This window comes from Castanea sativa, chromosome 7 (assembly GCF_040712315.1).
Source record: "Castanea sativa cultivar Marrone di Chiusa Pesio chromosome 7, ASM4071231v1".
NCBI lineage: Eukaryota > Viridiplantae > Streptophyta > Magnoliopsida > Fagales > Fagaceae > Castanea > Castanea sativa.
The window spans coordinates 39060566-39081791 of NC_134019.1; the positions used below are offsets into that span (position 1 = coordinate 39060566).

General features: G+C 37.7%; 1 protein-coding gene across 4 annotated transcripts; it reads left to right on the forward strand.

Annotated features, from left to right (window-relative positions):
• Positions 1 to 14720: 14720 nt before the first annotated feature.
• Positions 14721 to 20064, forward strand: LOC142643665 (protein BASIC PENTACYSTEINE4-like). Of its 4 annotated transcripts, none has more exons than XM_075818366.1 (5): positions 14721 to 14855; positions 16572 to 16690; positions 17409 to 17590; positions 17699 to 18602; positions 19194 to 20064. In XM_075818366.1, exons 3-4 carry the CDS (start codon positions 17522 to 17524, stop codon positions 18575 to 18577), a joined length of 948 nt encoding a protein of 315 aa, XP_075674481.1. In that variant the 5' UTR covers positions 14721 to 14855; positions 16572 to 16690; positions 17409 to 17521; the 3' UTR covers positions 18578 to 18602; positions 19194 to 20064. The 4 variants fall into 4 exon arrangements, with proteins under 4 accessions (XP_075674481.1, XP_075674482.1, XP_075674479.1 ...); XM_075818367.1 differs by lacking the exon at positions 19194 to 20064 and adding an exon at positions 18859 to 19020; XM_075818364.1 differs by lacking the exon at positions 19194 to 20064 and having other exon boundaries at positions 17699 to 19020.
• The last annotated feature ends 1162 nt before the right edge of the window (positions 20065 to 21226 follow it).

The window sequence follows — 21226 nt, forward strand, 5'->3', positions numbered from 1 at the left end:
AAAAAAACCATGTCCGTGTTTAAAACTTAAAAAGCCCAATAATAGTATTCTAGAAGCGCGTGTGACAAGGCTTTTTGAGTTTAGTGACATAATTTTCCATTCATATCAATTTGAAACGTTTCTCTCTTTTATCTAATTAAACCACACACATGGTGATTTTTATTTTGAACATAGAAAATACATTCATTAAAATGAAGAAAAAAAATAAGGCACTACAAACAGATGTGAAGAGAAAACAATTCAAACACCAACATAAATAAATAAATCATTAAAAAAAAGAGTACATTAAAAATCACATTTTTTTTAATAATTCAAAATAAAGAAGAAGAGATTTGAAAAAAAAATCATGATATTAGAATTTAGAAGAAAGGAAACCAAAAATAAAAACAAAGAGAAACGTTTAAGTCTTGATAAAGGGGGAAAAAGGAGAAGAAAAAAAAAAGTGAAAACGCTAGGCTTAGCGGTTTTATCTTATAACTAAAAAAAAACCAAGTCTTTATTTTTTATATATAATTTTTTATTTTGAGAATCTAATTTATAAATGAATAAAGCAATTTGAAAATCAATAGAAGAGTGATCCTATTTTTTAGGCAATGTTTTAGTGGGAGTTAGAGTTATATTTTACCAAATTGTCCTTTAGTTTTGTCTCAACTTAAATATAGAAGTGTAGAGACATTTTGAACTAAAAAAATAAGGATCCCAAATAGGGAAAATCTCTTAAATAGTAATATAGATATTGTTAGGAAATTTGGACCCTAGTTGATAGAATTAACAAGTTTTAAACTTAAATTGTTAATTAGATTTATTATGTATAAAAATTGTTAAAATAAACAAACATCAATATCATGTCTGTGGGGACAAAAGGCCCAAGATACGTTTTTTGGGCCATGGGCTTAGCCAAGAATGTTTGGTTGTCCGAGGACGAATTAATGGTAATAACGATATCGAACTTACAGCCCCGGAAGCAAATGTAACAGGTGAGGTGAATGTGAATAATCCGAGGAAGACTACCTCCTCGGCTGAATACAGCAAGGATCAAGTGGTATGTCATGTTAACTAGAATGATATTCTAGAAGGTCTTGGAGATGAAGATATGTGGAAAGAAGGGGCACAAAGAGCAAGGGGGTAAAGAAAAAGATCTTAGAGAAAGCTGCTACCATCGCATCCGCATTGAATGCTCTGTGCCAAAGTCTCTAGCCGCATTTATGAGGAAGTGATATCTGAACAGTGATTTTCAGCCTTACAGCTATGATCTAGGGACTTCCAAAAGTGGCAGATGAGACAAGTAGGAAGGGGGGGCAATCTGAATCATGAGGAAGAGGAAATGGACTATAAGAGGAGAGGAGGTCCTGTAGAGAAAGGGGGAGAAAATATTTGTAAAGCATCTTTAAAGTGAGAAGAAATATAAACATTCGGTTCTCGGCTTGAGTCCAAGGATAAATTCCATCTTATAAATTTGTTCATTTATATGGTTTTGTGGTCTTGGGTCATTGCCATGACCGTTCAAACTCATTAGAATCAAGATTTCTAGCCCACACTCTACAAATTCATTGTATCGGGCTCTTTGGGCCAACGTCCTCCTTTTTATTGGGTCTGGGAACCAAATTGTGACCTCATAATGTCAATATCATGCACAGCGAAAAATTAAATGAGACAAGATATGATGACCCAAGAAAACTAATGAAACAAACTAGTTTCACAGTAAAAAACCTAGGGAGAAACCATCCTGAAAAGCAATTCACTATAGTAAAGAGAAGTTTCAGATATAGTACAAAACATGTCCCTAGACTCTACAATCGCCGTAGATGAACTCACAGTATAAACCTTCTATCGCTTTAGAACCTCTGAACTCTTCAATATATGAATGCCACCCTTTTGCACGGATCCTAGTACGTGACTAACCAATAATGCATGACTCCCAGTACGTGACTAACTCACCAACTTGAAGAAGATGTTGGCTGCAAAGTTCTTCACTTCATCAATAATGAAGATCAAGAAGTACTTGGTTACAAAACCCGAAGGCACAAAAGACGCAGTAACTTCTTACAGAGAGAATAAACACTCGGTCACTTTTTGCATATGTTCTCCTTGTATTCTCATATGTGAAGGTCTTTTAAATAAACCTTATATATGTCTAGGGTTGTAAGAAAAGAAACCCTACACATACATGTTAGTATGAGCCGAAAATCAGATCTGGAAATTCTGATTTTGTAGATCTCGATAGATACAACTGTCGAGATATCTGTCGAGACCTCGATAGATATATATGTCGAGCTATCTATCAAGATTCATTAATTCTCGATAGATATTATCTGTCAGCAGCTGTCGAGAATCTGTCCAACTTTAATGAACAGCTTTTCTTCACTTGTTTCTTGGTCCAATCTCCATGGCTTTAATACTAGACTTGAACTCTTATTCTTTAAAGTATTAAACACATCCTAGATCTACCCAATTACAAGTAAAGTGCGTTTTTTCAAAGGATTAGCCAATTCTATATGATATATGTTCATAACATGTTCCACATGTCTTAACAGATATAAATAATAGCAAAGGAGTGATGAATTTCTTCTTTCTTTCTTGTTAATTTTTTTTTAGAAACCAAAAAACAACTTTGTAACTTTAAAAATTGTAATCTAGATTTAATGTCTCTTAAAAAAAAATTTATAGGTAAACAAACAAAAAATCCCTTCATACATAAATTCCCAAAAAAAAATTGTAATAATATTTTATAACAAAACAAATCAGAATATAATTTATTTATATGTATAAATTGATGATACATAGAAAATTAGTAGGTTGAATACTCAGAGATTCAATGGGCTTGAGGTTGCTTGGAAGGCCTGAAAAGAAAGAAGCACAAGATTAAAGGTGACCGGGGTGAACCGGCCAAGAACCTTCCGATGCTTAAGTTAGATTTCTCTCTCGAACTCAGGAATTCCAATTCTATAAGTGGTGAAAACTTACCTTAATTTGATATGGTTGAGTCCTTTTATAGTGAGTTTTAGAGTGGTTACTTGTTTAGCAACTTCTCCAACGTAGGTGGAAGTTAGAAGGTTTAGACTTAACTTCCACAACTGCTATTGAAAGTTAAAATCTTAGTGGGAAGTTAGAGCGATGAATAAGGATTTCACTCTCACTTTAGAATAGTAAAACGTGGTCCGAATCATAAGCTTTTGGATGGAGATTTACTCTGAAATTTTCTTAAGTGTTGGGTTGTCATCTAGGTGACTTCATGTTGGATGACCTTCTTGCACTTGGATGACCTCCTTCGGAGGCACTCATAAGTTAAATTTCTATTGCAATTCTGAAAATTTAATATATCAAATGAACGACCTTTCTGGTCTTGGACAACACAATAGACAAACTGGAGATAGTCCAATTTTTGGTTCACCATCAATTGGCCCTTTGTCCAAGGGTCATCCTGGCCACTGTAGTAGAACTTTGATTCACTGTTTACTTTTGACATGTGTCGATGTTTCAATGGTCAATTGATGTGCCATGTGGCGTCCTTGTTTTGGTTGAATTTTGTCATCTCAGATTACGCCACATGTCACGATCTTATTGACCAACCGGTCACGTCAATTCGTTTTTCAAAGGGACATGCCACGTGTCAATTTCTGGTTGGTTCGTGTCGCTTCATTGACCCACCCTTGGGGCCTATAAATATGTATATTCTCTCTCTTAGCCTCCCACTTTTTAGATATTCTCCTCTCTGCCATCTCGTCCAAAAGCCTCACCTAGTCGTCCTCGTCCCGAGTCTCTCGTCAGATACTTCCTTTCCTTCATTCTTAGGTTTTCGTCTTTAGAAAATTCTTTATATATTCTTATAAATATGTATTCGTCTAGTGGTAGTACTGAGAGAGATATAGACGAGTATCAGGACGAGTCAAATGGTAGTAGTGGTAGCTTTAAGAGTAGTAGTAACAATAGTTCCCAAGACGAGCATTATTTGTCTGGGGTCCCTTGAATTTCTTTAAAGGTCTTCCAAGAGGAGATGCAACATAGGGCAGCTTCTGGGGTTGAGGCTAGCTCATCCAGAAGGGACAAGCCTCAGCCCCAGAAGGGACAAGTCGTCTAGTCCCCCTCCTCAAGACGAGGAGGAAAATGCTAATGTTATCTATAGCTGTGCTCCAAATGTTGCGTCCACCTTAGATGCAAAGAGATTAACAACCCTTGTAGGTAGATACCATATTCCTCTTGAGTTCAATCCTCATCTACCTGAGAGTGGTGTTATTCTCATTTTTTCGGTTTTGGTGTATATGCTTACTTAATAGCAGGTCTTAGATTTCCATTTAATTCTTTTTGTAGAGACCTCTTCCATAGGTTGGGTATTGGACCAAACTAGCTCAACCCTAATGGTTGAAGGACGATAGTGGCCATGCAAGTACTATAACGTGAGGTGTTTGAGGAGAATTGTCAAATCACAATGGACAAGTTCCTCTTTTGCTATAAACCTTCAAAAATCCAACAATTTGCTGGTTTTACCATTTCTCATCTAGGAGCCCCCAATTTAGTTTGATTAGGGGTCGTAGTTCTTCAGATAGGTTGTGGAAGAGAGAATTTTTCTTCATTTCTGGAAATTGGGCTGTGGACCCATATGATGTAAATAGTGCCCCCTTTCCTCCCTTCACCAGTGCCCTAGGTCGCCTTTGTCCTGAAGGTACGTCTTTCATCAACTTTACTTCGTCCATTTTATTTATTTCTTTCACTCGTCTAATCATGCCTTTCTTTTATGCAGCTATCACTCGTCCACGTTTGGACAAATTTTACTTAGAGCATATTGATAGAGCCCATGCTCATCTAGAGAGGTCCTTCCATAGCTTGGTGACTTTACATTGTCTTGCTGCTTGGGGGGCTTGGTCCTGAGCCCACTAAAGAGAACCTTGCACATGAGGAGACAACTCGTCAAAGTATGTGTCGTCTTTCACTCTCTTTTTTTTGTCTAACTTTTTACTTTTATTTATTGCAAGGTTAGCGACCATGAAGGAAAATAAGGGCAAGAATGTGGCTAGTGGCACCGAAGAGGAGGACGTCTGGTATCAAGACAAGCTAGCTCCATTGGACATCTAGAAGTTTGCTATTCAGACTACTGCTGGGAAGAGGAAAGGCTTTTCAAGCAACATAGACCTTGGAAGTCTTCCAAGTTGACGAGGTCTTAAGAAGCAAAATCTTACAAAACCCCTCCTTCCAAAGTTTCAAAGCCTCAGGACGCAACAGTAGACTTGGACGACCCAGCAATGAACTTGGTGCCCCCTTAAGTATTTCCTTGAGTCTTCCAGCCTGAAACTTCTGTTCCCCCTGCAGCCAGAGTTCTTCATATGGTTCATCCTTCAATTCCAACCAAACATCCTCCTAACTTGGTACTAGACGAAAATTATGCCTAGAAGACGTTCAAAGGGATCATCTCTAACAAAGAGGTAAATGCATGTTACAACATGTCAATGAAAGACTTTGAACACTCTACCATCCATGATCTTTTCAAGGTATGTAGTTTTCTCATTATTTCTATTTCATTTTTCTATGAAATTTAAGGAAAATTTCTAATTCTCCTTCGTCCATCTGTATTTCAGGCCATGGTAAAGTTCTATACCACGTCTAGCCAAGCCAGGGAGCTCAGTGACGAGGCTATGGTCCTTAGGACAAAGAAGAAGAAATTGGAGGACGAGCTTCATTTGAAGAAAGGGTAAGGGATCAGGATGACCAAGGAGCTCACTTGTCTTCAGGGAGTAGAGAGGAACTAAGGAACCAGGTGGAGAAGCTCGAGATGGACTCCATTGAGAAGGAGACTCATATCAATCACTTCGAAGGGAAATTTCAAGAGCTCACCTCGTCCTTGGAGAATGCCAAGAAGGATACCATTGCAACTTACATGAAGTCATATGACTTCACCAGTCGTTTAGACCAAAACTAAGTTGTTGGATATGAAGATTTTCACTCTGATGCCAAGGAGGCTTATCTTGGGATGGATTTTGATTCCTTCATAGTTCCTACTACAACAAAAAGCTCCTTGCTTCAGACAAGCTTCGAGGATGTCAACATCGTGGACAATGCTTCAACTGAGCCTGCTAAAGACGATGCTGAGCCCGCCAAGGACGACCCTAAGTCTGGGGAGAATTCCCCCAGTGGTTTATCTTAGTAACTTATTCCATTATCAATTGAGAGTCTTCTTGGACAACTATAGACTCTGCTCCTAAGGACTTGGCCAATTCTAGCCTTTTAAAGAAGGTTTCATATTCAACTTCGTTGTTAGTCATTTGGTACTGTAGACGAGCTGCATATTTTAACTTATCCCCTTCCGGAGATTTTAGTACAACCCCTATACCTCCTGCATGTTATGTGGACGAACAATTTACATAAACGAGCCACTTCTTAGCTTTATCTACCTCATCTAGCTCACCATGGTTCAGAGTGAATTCTGCAATGAAATCTGCCAATGCTTAAGCCTTTATCGCATTTCTTGGTTGATACTTAATATCAAACTCACTAAGTTCTATGGCCCATAGGATCAGTCGTTTTATGGCTTCCAACTTGTTCATGCCTTCTTGAGTGGATGATCTGTCAAGACATTGATGACGTGAGCTTGGAAGTAAAGTCTTAGCTTCTTGGAAGCTATTACCAATGCAAAGGCCAACTTCTTCATCATAGGATACCATCCCTCTGCTCCCTTTAGCGCTCTGCTTGTATAATAAACATGCTTTTGTATCTTCACTTCTTCTCTAATTAGTACTGAAACTCACTGTATGTGGGGACACTACTAAGTATAAATACAATTCCTCACCTGGTGTTGATGGGCTTAGCAAAGGAGTTGTTGTGAGGTAGGCCTTAAGGTCTTGGAAGGCCTTCTAACACTCGTCTATCCATTCAAACGCCTTCTTGAGAATCTTGAAAAATGGCAAACATTTGTCAGTAGCTTTTGAGACAAACCTATTAAGGGTGGCAACTCGTCCAGTGAGAGACTAAACTTCCTTGATATTCCTTGGTGGCTCCATGTTCAGTATTGCTTGGATCTTATTAGGATTTGCTTCGATTTCCCTATGTGAAACCACAAACCCCACAAATTTGTCAGTAGCTTTTGAGACAAACCTATTAAGGGTGGCAACTCGTCCAGTGAGAGACTAAACTTCCTTGATATTCCTTGGTGGCTCCATGTTCAGTATTGCTTGGATCTTATCAAGATTTGCTTCGATTTCCCTATGTGAAACCATAAACCCCACAAATTTGTCAGTAGCTTTTGAGACAAACCTATTAAAGGTGGCAACTTGTCCAGTGAGAGACTAGACTTCCTTGATATTCCTTGGTGGCTTCGTGTTCAGTATTGCTTGGATCTTATTAGGATTTGCTTCGATTTCCTTATGTGAAACCATAAACCCTACAAATTTCCCTGATGAAACTCCAAAGGCACAGTTGTTTTGATTAAGCTTCATGTTATATCGTCTAAGCGTGTCAAAGGTCTCTTGAAGGTCGTTTAGATGATTCTTCTCGTCCAAGCTTTTTACCAACATGTCATCCACGTATACTTCTACGTTCTGTCCTATCTGTGGACAAAACATATGATTAACCAGCCTCTGATAGGTTGCCCTTGCGTTCTTCAAACCAAATGGCATCACTTTGTAGCAAAACAGGTCTTGATTGGTAATGAAGGATGTCTTTTCTTGATCTACCTCATCCATCCTTATCTAGTTATAACTTGAGAAGGCATCCATGAAGCTTAGCAACTTATGACCCACTGTTAAGTCTACCAGTTGGTCAATACGTGGCAATGGATAGCTATCCTTGGGGCAAGCCTGGTTTAAATTGGTGAAATCCACACACATCCTTCATTTGCCATTAGCCTTCTTGACCATCACCACATTAGCTAACCAATCTGGGTAATTAACTTCCTGAATAAAATTTGCCGTCATTAACTTCTGGACCTCTTCCTTGATAGCATTATCTCGATTACGAGAGAAGACCCTCTTTATCTAGCAGACGGACTTGGAGGAAGGATACACATTCAGACGATGGGTAATGACACTTAGGTCAATCCTTGGCATGTCTTCGTGACTCCACGTGAAAACATTAATGCTCTTCCTTAAGAGCTGGATGAAGTCTTGCTTCGTCTTCTTTTCCATGCTTGTTCCAATCCTAGTAAACCTCTTAGGGTTACTTTCGTCCAGAGGAACATCATCCAGTACTTCAATGGGCTTTGCCGTAACCCTTCTCTCTTCTATATTCATCGTCTGCACATGCTCGTCCATAGCCAACATAGCTAAGTAACATTCTTTAGCTGCTAACTGATCTCCTTGTACTTGTCATATTCCATAATCTGTTGAAAACTTGACAGATAGGTGGTAGGTGGACATCACTACCTTCCAACTATTCAAAGTTGTTCGTCCAATGATGGCATTGTAGGAAGACGAACAATCTACGATGAGGAAATTCACCTCTTTAGCTATCTGTTGTGGATATTTCCCCTACCATGACAGGTAGAGTAATAATGCCCACTGGTTATACCTTCATTCCTTTGAATCCAACTAAGGGTGCGTTCACTAGACAAAGTTAATCTCTTCCAAACCTCATCTGTTGGAAGGCGGGATAATATAGGATATCTGCTGAACTCCCATTATCTATTAGCACCCTTTTAGTTGTGTAGTCTACAATATGCAAGGTTACAACGATTGCATCATCATATGGATGATGGACCCTTCTAGCATCCTTGTCTGTGAAGGTGATAGCCTGCTCGTCTGCCCCCTCAGTCCTTGGTGGTCGTCCAGAGAGTTGAACATTCTGCACCACCTTTAAGTATGTCTTCCTTGACTTAAAGGATCGTCCTGCTGAAGTTCCTCCTACAATAACTCTTATTTCTCCAAGTGGGGGCCGTGATGACTTTTCTACCTTCTACCTTCCCCTTTAACTTCTCGTCCAAGAAAATTCCTCAACTTTCCCTGCCTGATGAAATTCACAATCTGTTGCTTCAAGTCATAGCATTCGTCTGTGTCATGCCTGTGGTCTCTATGGAAGCGGCAATACTTGTTCTTATTGCGCTTATTAGGATCTCCCTTCATCTTCTCTGGCCTCTTCAAGGGTGGGTCATCCTCGATCTGCATAAGCACTAGGGCTGTACAGGCACCGCCCGCCACCGATGAAACCCGCTGGAGTCAAATCGATCTGCCGGCCTCAAACCGCCACCGCGGGTGTTAGGCACGGTGGTCGGCAGCGATTTTCAAGCACTGAAGTTGGCCGGTACGGTTGTCGGTGAAGGATTTTGGATTCTGATGAACACCGAACCAAACCGATTTGCTTATATATACATAAAACTTGAGATTTATACCCCTTTCAAGTCAGATCTAAGATTTCCATCCCCACCTACAACACAAAATCCACCACTGTTTCAGGTTTTTATCTTCAAGCCACCTCTGTTTTTGTTGCCACGGTGCCACCTAGGTCAGATCTTCAAGGTATTGTCTCTGCCTTCATTGTTTGGTGGTTAATTAGACTTCCCAAGTGAGTTACTCGATGGATAGTCCCAAGAATCTTCAGCTTGTTTGGGTTTTAATATTTGGGTTTGTAGTGGTTTTTGAATATTGTGATCTTATTTGATCTAAGTTTTGATTTATGGTTTGAATCCTTGAGTTTTTTGGGTTTGATTTTGGTTTTAGATCTCTCTTTTTCTGTGTGTGTGATAGACATATGGACACCGACCACCATGCCGACTGGAACCGCCATCGATGTTGTCGGAGAACCGTTCCTCAGGCGCAGTGGTGGCTTGAGTTTTTAGGAAACTGAATGTTTCAGTGCTGTGCAGAAACGACCATAAAAACTGACTGCACCGCATCGTGTACAACCCTAATAAGCACTTGATCAAGCGAAATGTTCAAGGGCGTGTAATGTAAACTTCGTCCTGAAGACGAACCTGCCTTCCTATTGTATCTATCCTTCTTTTCTCCCATTCGGGCCTTCTTTGGACGAGAGCTTTGTTCAGAATGATGTGGGAGGTCTGCTTCCATCCACTCTGCTCTCTTCCTCTTCTTAGCAATGATTGCATCTTCTGCATTCATGAAGTTTTGGGCTGAGTGGATGAGTTCAGCCATGGTTTGTGGTTCTTGATCATAGAGCTTGTGGATAAATAAATCTGAACTAATTCCATTGTGGAAGGCTGCTAACAGCAACTTATCATCCATCATCAAGGCTTCCCTGTTGAAGTAGGTGATGAAGGACTGCAAACTTTTATTATCTCCTTGCTTTATAGTCAACAAGCTAAACTAGGAGCGCTAATGCCTTTGACCTCCAATGAAGTTATTAACAAACGGTTTACTCAACTCCTCAAATGAACTAACGGTATTTGGAGGTATCTTACTAAACCACACTCGTGTCAGTCTCTTAAGGGTGGTTGGGAAGGCCCTACACATTATCTCGTCTGGAACCCCTTGAAGGTGCATCGTGGTATTAAAGGTAGCAATGTGATCACATGGGTCACGCATTCCATCATATGAGTCTAATGCAGGCATCTTGAAGTTGGAAGGCAGGGGATGACTGTTGATGGACTTTATGAAAGAGGAATCAGTTCGATGAACTAAGTCATCTACATGATTCGTCCTTCTCATATTTTCCCTCATCTTGTCTATGGCTTTCTTTATCTGATCCATCTCCTTTTCCAAGTGTGGCACCCTATGTGAAACAGTACCCCTTAAGTGATTCCCATGCTCAAGATTTTCTCCTTCTCTATCTTCTTGACTCTGAGCTTGCCCTTCCATACACCGTCCATGACGTTGCTTTCTTTAATTGATCTCCTGAGTTAACTCCTGATTTTGACGGGTTAACTCTGCCATAGAGGCTACCATGGACTGCATTTGTTGGACAGAAGGCGGTTGCACAGTAGGTGATGATTGTTGAGCGCGATTGGGGTGGCTGAAAGCGTTTCCACTCTCCTGGTGGTCTAAACTAGTGGCCATTGACATTGTCCGGACCATGCAACCTTTTGTCAAAGAAAGATAAATTGCAAAGCACAAATTTAACTTTCCCACAAACGGTGCCAATTGATGATACACAAAAAATCAGTAGGCTGAATGTTTCGGACTTCAATAGGCTTGAGGTTGCTTAGAAGACCTAAAAAGAAATAAGCACAAGATCAAAGGTGACTGGGGTGAACCGGCTAAGAACCCTCCGATGCTTAGGTTAGTTTTCTCTCTCGAACTCAAGAATTCCAACTCTATAAGTGGTGAAAACTTACCTTAATTTGATATGGCTGAGTCCTTTTATAGTGAGTTTTGGAGTGGTTACTTGTTTAGTAACTTTCCCAACGTGGGTTAAAGTTAAAAGATTCAGACTTAACTTCTACAACTGCTATTGGAAGTTAAGAACTTAGTGGGAAGTTAGAGCAATGAATAAGGATTTCGCTCCCACTTCAGAATAGTAGAACGTGGTCCGAATTATAAGCTTTTGGATAGAGATTTATGTTAGAACATATGTGATTCATGTTAGGAACATATATCAACATTTTATGTAATTGGTTAATCCTTTGACAAAACGCACTTTACTTGTAATTAGGTAGATCTAGGATGTGTTTAATACTTCAAGAAACAAGGTTTCAAGTTCAAGTGTTAAAGACATGCAAGTCTGTCTAAGAATCAAGTGAAGAAGTGTTGTTCATTAAACCTCGACACCTAATATATATCGAGGCTTAAAAAACTGTTTTAGCCCGAGGCTCGACAGCTGCTCAATAGATAGGGTATTTGTCGAGGTTTATAAAAAATAGATTTTCAGTTTTGTTTTTCATCCAATCCGTGAATGTATGTTTGAGCTTTCTTTTCTCATAACTCTAAACATATATAAGGATTATTTTTAAGGGCTGTCACAGGTTGAACAATAGCACAATTGCACAAATGTGAAGAAAAGTGTTATTCATGCAATTTGTGACCAGAAACCTAGTTTGCCCTAGTTCGTCTTGAATAAGTTGCTGTGTTTGTACACGGTAGAGTTTTGTAACCAAGCAACTTCGTGATCTTTATTGTGTGATGAACTAAAGAACTTTGCAGCCAACATCCTTCTCAAGTTGGTGATAAAGGCGCATACTGGGATCAGTGCATCTTTTGGTTAGTCATATACTGGGAGTCGGGCAATACAATGAGAGATTGACACTACAAAACAAGTCCAATTGGGTATTGGGGTAAGGGTTCAACTGTAGGTTGGTATAAGGTACTGAGATTCTTTTACTTGTAACCGCTTGTTGTAATAATAGTGAATTATCAGGAGTGGTGACCTTAAAATCATCCGGTGGGATTTTTGCCTCGGAGGTTTTCCCCATTTATAAACAAATCACTGTGTCAACTTTATTTTCCATTACATTATATTTTAGTTGGTGATTTGTTTGTGCTGCCACGTACATTACATGTTAATTAGATTAATTAATAAACTTGGCTAATTAATCAATTAATTAATCACAAGGGGTCAATACATTCTTGGCCTATCAATTTACTCTGAAAATTTTTTAGGTGTTGGATGGTCGTCTAAGTGACTTCATGCTGGACGACCTTCTTGCACTTGGATGACCTCCTTTAGAGACACTCATAGGTTAAATCTTTATTGCAATTCTGAACGTTTAATATATCAGGTGGACGACCTTTCTGGTCTTGGACGACACGATGGAAGAACTAGAGATAGTCCAATTTTTGGTTCACCATCATAAACTATAATACATCATTGTTTTGTTAGTACTTTTTTACATAAAAATATTATTTATTGTTCATGTAAATGACTTTAACTTTGTGATGGACCCTAACTCTCAAGCATCATCCACTTATTAGTTATCCCCTCCTGGCTTTATTCTCTCTTTTTGCCTAAGATAAGTGGCAAGGGATATTCGAACCCATATTTTCCTATATGAGAAAACTAAGTAATACTAGTTATCTACAAAACTCTTGATCAATATTCTCAATAAATTATTTCATTTAAAGAGGGGAAGAGAAAATATTATCCACTTTTCGTTGAAATTGTATCTTATGTAATAAATACATATAACATCATTCTTATACAAATGTGAATCTCACATACATGACAAAAAAGTTTTACCTACACATTGCTTTCTAAGAAAATTCTTCCAACCCATTATGTGGTGATTAATAAAAACATTTATGTGTACTTGCAATCTCATGACCTATTAGTGAGTCATGTAACTTATTTAAATAACACCCTTGATGGTTTTAAGAATCGCCAAGTAATAGGTTGGAGGTGATTTTTCCAAACTAGTTTGAAGGAAAATTTTGTCCCATATTAAAAGAATGTGTATCTGGTCATTATAAAATTGGTAAAAGTTTAGAAATGATGTGTTTTAAAGATTTTAACGAAATGTGATTAGACTATTAAGGTAAAACCCACCCTCACACCCCACACATGCACACATTGTATGAAAATCTATCAATTTTGCTAAAGGTCATAACCATTTCAAGATTATAGAAGTAGCAAGTTGTGATTGGTTGACATTGTCAACCAAATGGGTCTTTATCCATTTAACCCAAATACTCATATGGGTTGGGTTAAGACTTATCCAAATAAGGTAGGTAATGGGCGGATTCCTGGATATGGATAAAAATTGTCACCCCTAGTTGACAATAAGTGTAATACAACTTTATGGAGTCACAATTATTAACGCTTTTAACAATTTGTCACTAGGCACCACCGCAAACCCTTGGTGCGATAGTCATTCCACAAGTATAAGTACTTGTGGAGTGTGGGGGGCAATGGTCGGGGTTCAAGTCTCCAAGAAGGAGCTTCACATACATATACACTTAGATTAGGCTAGAGTAGAATTCTATCTTGTATAAAAAATAAAAATAAAAATTTGTCACTAGGCACTAGGCATCATATTTTTCACAGTTGTCGAGTTGACAAATTGTTATTGATTCTTATATGGCTCACTATTGACATCATTTGATCACTTCAATACCTACCATTATCAACTTGCGAAGTCAGCAATTATGAAATTATGGTGACTCTCGAGTTATTGCTGGACAAAAACATTGTGTTTTTGAGAAATTTGGAACAACATTGCTAAGGGCATAACCTTTTTTTTTTTACAACTAACTAAGGTGCTAAATTGTGGGCTCTGGTTAACTCATTTGATAAAGTCTATTGCCTTTAAATGAGGAACCTAACCTAGTGATAATGAACAATGTCTTTTAGGTTTAAAGTTCACATAGAGTAACTTGCCAAAAATACAAAAAATGGAAATGAAACCACAATTTTTCTTCTTCTATTTAGTTAACATTGGAGTGAAACCTAATGGCTGGCAACCCCGGCGTTGCTATCGTTGGGTGTGTTCGAAGATGAGAGAGAGAGAGAGAGAGAGAGAGAGAGAGAGGGGAAGAGGATTCCGTTGTTTTTGTAAAACATGTAAGCTTTTCTTAAAAAATTGAGTAATGATCCTAAACACACAATTCTAAAAACACAGTATCAAACATACTTCTTTACTTTGTATGTTCTCTGAAAATTATTTTTAAACCCATTTTTTTTAAAAATTGTTTTCACATTATTTTGAAAACAAAAAGCACAAATGCTCTTACCATACAGCTCTTAAGTTAGCCAAAATCATAAGGTGTTAAAACTTTTACTTCACCATAAAATAAATTTTTTTTTTTTTTTTAAAAATTACTAGACTTGTTGTCTAAAGAAAACGTTGTCGTTTACAATTGTTTGTAGACTACCTAGGCAAAAAAAAAGAAAAGAAAATACCATAATTCACCCACCCGGTACCATACCATCCTTCAACATCCTCTCTCTCTTTCTCTTTCTCTTTCTCTCTCTTTCACTGTTTGTTTATTCAGAAAAATTTCGTGCAACGCATGTCCTCTCAGATAGTCCATGTCGATTTCCCAATCTCAGTGAGTTTTCTTCTTCTTCATCTCATTGTTTTCTCTTTCTCTTTGAATTTTTCATGTCTGTATATATCTATATATCCATGCGTCTATCACTTTAGGTTTGTACTCTCTCTCTCTCTCTCTCTCTCTCTCTCTGTGTTTTTCTTAAATCGAAAATTTTGTCTTTTTTCTCAAAACCCTAATGTATACTTAATTATCTGCTTTGTACACTCCTATTTTTGTTTTAGATCGTTATATTTCGACTCAAATTTTCTTTTCTTTTTTTTGTTTTTGTTTTTTGTTTTTTTTTTTGTTTGAAGAAACTTGTGAAATTTACTTAGTTTTGGTGTTGTTTGAATTGGTCAAATTAGGTGTCTTTTGAACTGGGATTGAAGTATTGGACAAGAAAATAACATAGGATTTTGGATCCTTTTAGTTTAAAAACTCTATTATTCAAGTGTTTTTGTTTGGTTTTTTTTTTTTTTTGGTGTGAGTATTGGTGAAGTGATGAATATAAGAATGAAGTGTTGGAACTTAGTCAAAGCCGAGTTTAAGAGAGGGGGGGGGGGGGGGGAATGAGTTGATTATAGAAAATTTTGATTTGTGCAGGACTTGAAACTGTGACCAAAACTGAAAGATGTGTTTCTCTCGTGCTTGGTGTAGGTGAGATTCTTGTTGTAAATGAAGCCAATGCTAGGATAAGTTTTGGAAATGTTAATGTGTAGATGATATTCGAAAGGGTTTTTATTAATGTGCTAATAATAAATATATGTGCAGAGATTGGTATCAATGAAGGTTTCATTGTGTCAAGTTGTTCTTGTAATGTTAAGGGTTTTGGTGCTTGAGAAGTATAATAAGCTGGAAGCTCTTACTTTTTTTTTTTGTGTGGATAATTTGATAGTTAAAACCTGGTGGGGGGGGGGGGGGGGATTTGAACTTTGGATGTAATGGATACACCAGGATGTGCCAACTAGTTGAGCTACAAGGCTCTTGGCTCTTACTTTTTGGTATCTCTTGACCATCAAGTCTTACAACCTCCGACTATTACTAAACTTACATTCCATGTACTCTATTTTATCTTCATTAAATACATTTATGGATGCTTGTGTTTCTTGAGCATGCACAAACTTGGATATGGGTTTAATTGTTTATTTTGAAATTTGATCAAGATGCCTGCCAATGGGAAAGTGATCAAATCTCTACGTGTGGTGTCATAAGTTGGACTTTGGTGTTATGATTTCTATATCTTTCACTTTTAAGGGGTCAACATGGATGATATGAGACGTCCCCCTAAGATATAGAGAGATAAAGGCCTTTGTTTGAGTAATTTCCTCTTTCATATCCTTTTGGATAATAGTCCATGTTTATTTTTGGCAGATTTTCCTTTGAAATCTTATTGTTGAGTCTTCTGAATGTACTTGATTATTCAGAAGGGCTATTCTGTTTGCTTCTATTAAAGATTAAGTTATCATCTTTCTCACATCCCACTAAAGCTTTGGTTGTGATTGGTTTCACTAAATGAAAAATTGAATTGGAACTAAGCTAGTGGCCAACTTTGTTTTTGTTTAATTGCCTCTAAATATTACTAGAGAATGAATAGTATTTAGAGATAATGGTTGTGAGAGTGAGATCATATATACAAATCTAGATTATGATAGAATTCAAAGAGGTGAAATTTTAGGGTATTCATAATGAATCTGAAATTGCACCTAACTGTTCTTATGACGATGATTGTTATAGGGAAGAAATGGTAAAGAAATGAAGAGGCCTAAGTGTTAGGGGTTTTAATCTTTAATGCCTATGCTTCAGGATGCTTACGTGGTTATGCCGCAAAAGATTTCATGAGCTTGGAGTATAAGGTTTGAACCTTTCAAAATTCGTGAGTTGGTGAATGTGATGTGTAGCATTAAAAAGAAGTATATTGTGACCTAGAAATGATAACTTTTAGAACCTACTTAAAAATTTGTGATGTTGTTAACTTCTAGTAAATAATAAGTTTATAATAGTTTATGTTTTGGAAGGCGCTTTTTTCTTTCATGGTTAGATTTTGATTGGACTAAATTGATTTATTAATTAAAGCTAGTTAATTAGTTGGATTTGGATGAGTTATGAGTGGGTATGTTTGTGTAACACGTAGTCCAAAAAGATAGAAGCAACAATGAAAGAAATGAAACAAAGGACACATAAATTCACTAAGCACCTGGGGACTTTGCTACCTGTTTGTCTTCATGCCCTCTTTCTGACATAAGCTGCACGATGGCAATATTAATAGAAAAACTCTTAAAACCGTATAAAAATGTTTCTAGTATAACTAGAAGATTGCACTTTCTCCAAAATTTGGGTTATTATTTTGCGGAGAGGTGGTGGTGATTGTTGTGACAGGTTACAAAACAAAATTACTGAATAAGGTTTTTTTTTGGTGGAAATTGGATTTTTCTTATGTTTTTGCCACTCATATGGTTGCACTTATTAAACTTAAATTTTTCTCATCACAAAATAAGTGGAGGCGTCCTTAGGTTTGGTGCTTGTTACCATTTTACATGAAATTCAGCTTTTGTTTTTCTCATTTGATAACAGACCATGTGTCTACGAGATGGGAAACTAGTTGAGGCCGATTTCATTTCAATTTGAACTTTGAGGAGCTGCTTGAAACTGACTTCTGCCTTTGTTGCTAATAATCCGGACATAAAATGGATGATGGTAGGCAACACGAAAATGGGAGACATAAACTGGATTATTACAGAGGACCGCACTCTCCGGTAATAAGAAAATAACAAACTATTATCATTTCCTTGTTAGTGTCATTTTTTTTTCTTTGCATGCAACAATTCCAGGTAATTTGAATGAAATAGAAATGAAATGTGCAGTGGAATATGATGTCCCAGCATCAAGTAAAGGAACCAAATGCCTTAGTCATGAATAAGAAGATCATGTCGATTATTGCTGAGAGGGATGCTGCAATTCGTGAAAGGAATGCAGCGCTATCAGAAAAGAATGAAGCCTTGGCTGCACGGGATGACGCACTTCGGCAGCGAGATGAGGCACTTGCTCAGCGGGATACTGCCCTAATGGAACGAGACAATGCCCTTGCAGCCCTTCAAGTCAGAGATAATGGCATTAACTTTCCATTGGGTGGGGGAATTCAGCGAGGATCAAAGCGTATGCATCACCCCTCAAACCATATGGTTAATATGGCCGAAGCTCCTTACAGCACAAAGGATGCACAAATAACTGATGCCTTCCCAATAACCGTGATAGCTTCTGAAGCTGTCAAGTCACATCAGGCTAAGCGAACAAAGGAGAACAAGGGTGTTTCATCTAAGACATCAAAGTCTCCGCGAAAACCAAAGAAAGTAGGTGAGGATTTGAATAGGCAGGCTGCTTCTGATGGTATTAAGTATAGATCTGAGTGGGATAGTCAGGATCTGGGCTTGAACCTAGTTACTTTTGATGAGTCTTCCATGCCAGTGCCAGTTTGCACTTGCACTGGAGTCCCCCGACAATGCTACAAATGGGGGAATGGTGGATGGCAGTCATCTTGTTGTACAACCAGGATGTCAATGTATCCACTACCTCAGATGCCAAATAAGCGTCATGCACGAGTGGGTGGCCGAAAAATGAGTGGAAGTGTCTTTACAAGATTGCTCAGCCGGCTGGCAGCAGAAGGCCATGATCTATCTCTACCATTGGATCTCAAGGACTACTGGGCCAGACATGGAACAAATCGCTACATCACCATCAAGTAGCTTAGGAACCAATATTTGGAATGGAGTACGTGTTCCTTTTTGGCCTCTCTATCATATCTTAAATTTGGCTGATATCTTCATTGGCAAATATTACTGAACTGAATGATGACAAAGATTAAGCGTTGGTAGAAGGTGTTTCCATGACCCTTTTGTTGATATATTGTAATTAGACTCGAGTTCTACTTCTATCCCAATAGAGATGAGTTATTTGTTAGGAACCGGAGTTTGTACCTGTTGTAGTTCTAGGTGGTCAGGCTAAAAGGGCTTTGCTTGTTTTGCAGAATTACCAATATTCCACTTGTGTGTGGATTTGGGTGTCTGTAGGCCAACCGATGTTCTTCTCTCCAAAATTCATCTCTTCCCATTCCAGAGAGCTGTCTTTTCTGCAAAAAGACCCCCAAAAAAAGGGAGGAAATAAATAGAACTGAAGATTGGCCCATCAATTTAAGAATCGTTGTTGTTTATTTTTTTCTTCTTTTATGTTTGTTTTGGGTCTGTGTGTGTGTGATGCGCATGAAGGCATTGGTATGCATCTGTGTGCCGTAACCAATCATTATTCATGCTAACGATATTTGTTACTGACACTCAAGTCACTAACAAATTTTTAATTTTGCAGATGGCTAGTTGGCCCAAAATTAGAGCTATCAAATGGGCAATTCAAAGTGTCTTGTACAGCCTAAAATAAAGGAATTACAGCTAAAATGCGACTCCATCTCCTTTCAGATTCTAGCCATTTCAATTTAAAAAATATATAAAAAATTTCTATTATCAAAATCTTTCAAATTTCAACTTTCAAAATTTATCATCAACCTCACTCTTTTTTTTCCCCTACAGTACACCTTCATTTTTAGGCTTTACAACATATATTTTCATTTTCCTCCATTTGCATGCATGTCAATATGACCCAAGAAGAGGCTCAAACAAAACCAACATGGTGGGTTTCCAATATCAAATCTTTCTTCCACTTACCCAACCCAAGAATCCTAACCCTCTTCATCATTGGCAGCACTGCCACCACCTTATTAGGCATTGCCATGATAGTTGAATGGGTTTTACATGGCCAATACCACCCTGGATACTTCTGGATTCTCTACTATGCTACATCTTTGATTGCAGTCCCCATCCTTGTATGGATTATATGCATCATCCTTGCAATTTTCTACACCAATGATCAAAGTCTGCATATATTACCAGTATCTGATCTCTCAAAGAAGCGATCACAGACTGAGGCCCTGGAGCAAGTCCAGGCATTGCAAGATCAGCAAGCTGTAGAGGAAAATGGAATTGATGATTGTGATCAGAGTCAGACCTCATGCTTGATGAAAAAGCCTCCAAGTTTGCGATCAACTTCTCAGGCAAGAAATGATATTGATCATAAGTTGGCTTTGAAAAGGACAAATTCTGTGCAATTGTATCACACTCACACTGATTACAGAGACATTAGGCGTACGTTTAGTTTTCAAACAATGACAAAATTATTTTAGTTGCTTGATGAAGTTTGTGTAGTTCTCTCTTATCTCTTCTGGATTAATGTTCGAGTCTGATATAGGATGACTGAACTGGAGGAAAAAAGAGCCTTACACTACTAGCTTCAATCCCTCCTATTTTGTTTTTACTGCTCTTGATTATGTTTTGTGGAACACAATGGGCACGAATGGTTTAGATAAGTAAACTGTGTAAAATCTATATGATTCCTCACTACTCAGCACTCAAAATGAGGTTGGCACTACTGCTAAAATGTGGACATTTTCCATGGCATCTCTTAATTTTAGCCTAGTTAACTCCTATGTAAACTTGTAATTGGCTGGCCAAATTGGCCAGAAAGTAGGGTCTCTAAAATCTGTCTTTATTTGCTGCAAAACAGAACAACATACACAAAATCCCATTAACTTTAGAGCATCAAACTCACTAAAAAAGTGATTGAATTAATATAAAGATTAACATATATACAAAGCTACTTTTGTTATAAAAGTGATTGCATTAATATAAAGATTATCGCCGGTCCAGACGGGGTATCAATGTGAAAGGGACACAAGATTAACATTACAAAGTCTTCTAAAAAAAAAAAAAAAAAAGAGGAAGAAGAAGAAGAAGAAGAAGATTAACATTACAAATATACTTTTTTCATACAAAGCTATGCATTAATATATCCTACTTTTCATACATTTGTTATGAAATAAATTAATAGATATGAATTGAATGAGTTAGGCAGTAAAAGGGTGTGTATGCTTAATATAAGTTTAGGTACAAACCCCATAAAAGGTTTGAAGTTAGGTGATGCAACCATTGACCTCGAGGCCTAAATTTTTATCACTCTTTTGGCATCACTGTGTTCTTATACCAACCTCACTATGTTGCTAACATAGAGGCTAGAACAGCAAAACAAATGTATTATTCTCCAAAATGCAACAACAACAACAAAAATATATACTATGCAGCTAACAAAAGTTTCATTGCTTTGAGATAATTCAAATACCAGAACTGCAAAGAATGTAGCTTTCCTATTATCCTAATTTAGCCAATCAATGTGGTTTCTATTAAAGCAAATCATGCATTTTATAAATCATAATTCCGATGGAAACCAAAAAAAAAAAAAAAGTCTAGGTGATTTCAAATCATAAGATTGACAAATGACAACTGTAGTACCTG

Coding starts and splice junctions, on each gene's coding strand:
- LOC142643665 (XM_075818366.1), top strand. CDS start 17,522: ATGGATGATGGTAGGCAACACGAAAATGGGAGACATAAACTGGATTAT. Junction 17,591..17,698: donor ACAGAGGACCGCACTCTCCG/GTAATAAGAAAA, acceptor TGAAATGTGCAG/TGGAATATGATGTCCCAGCA.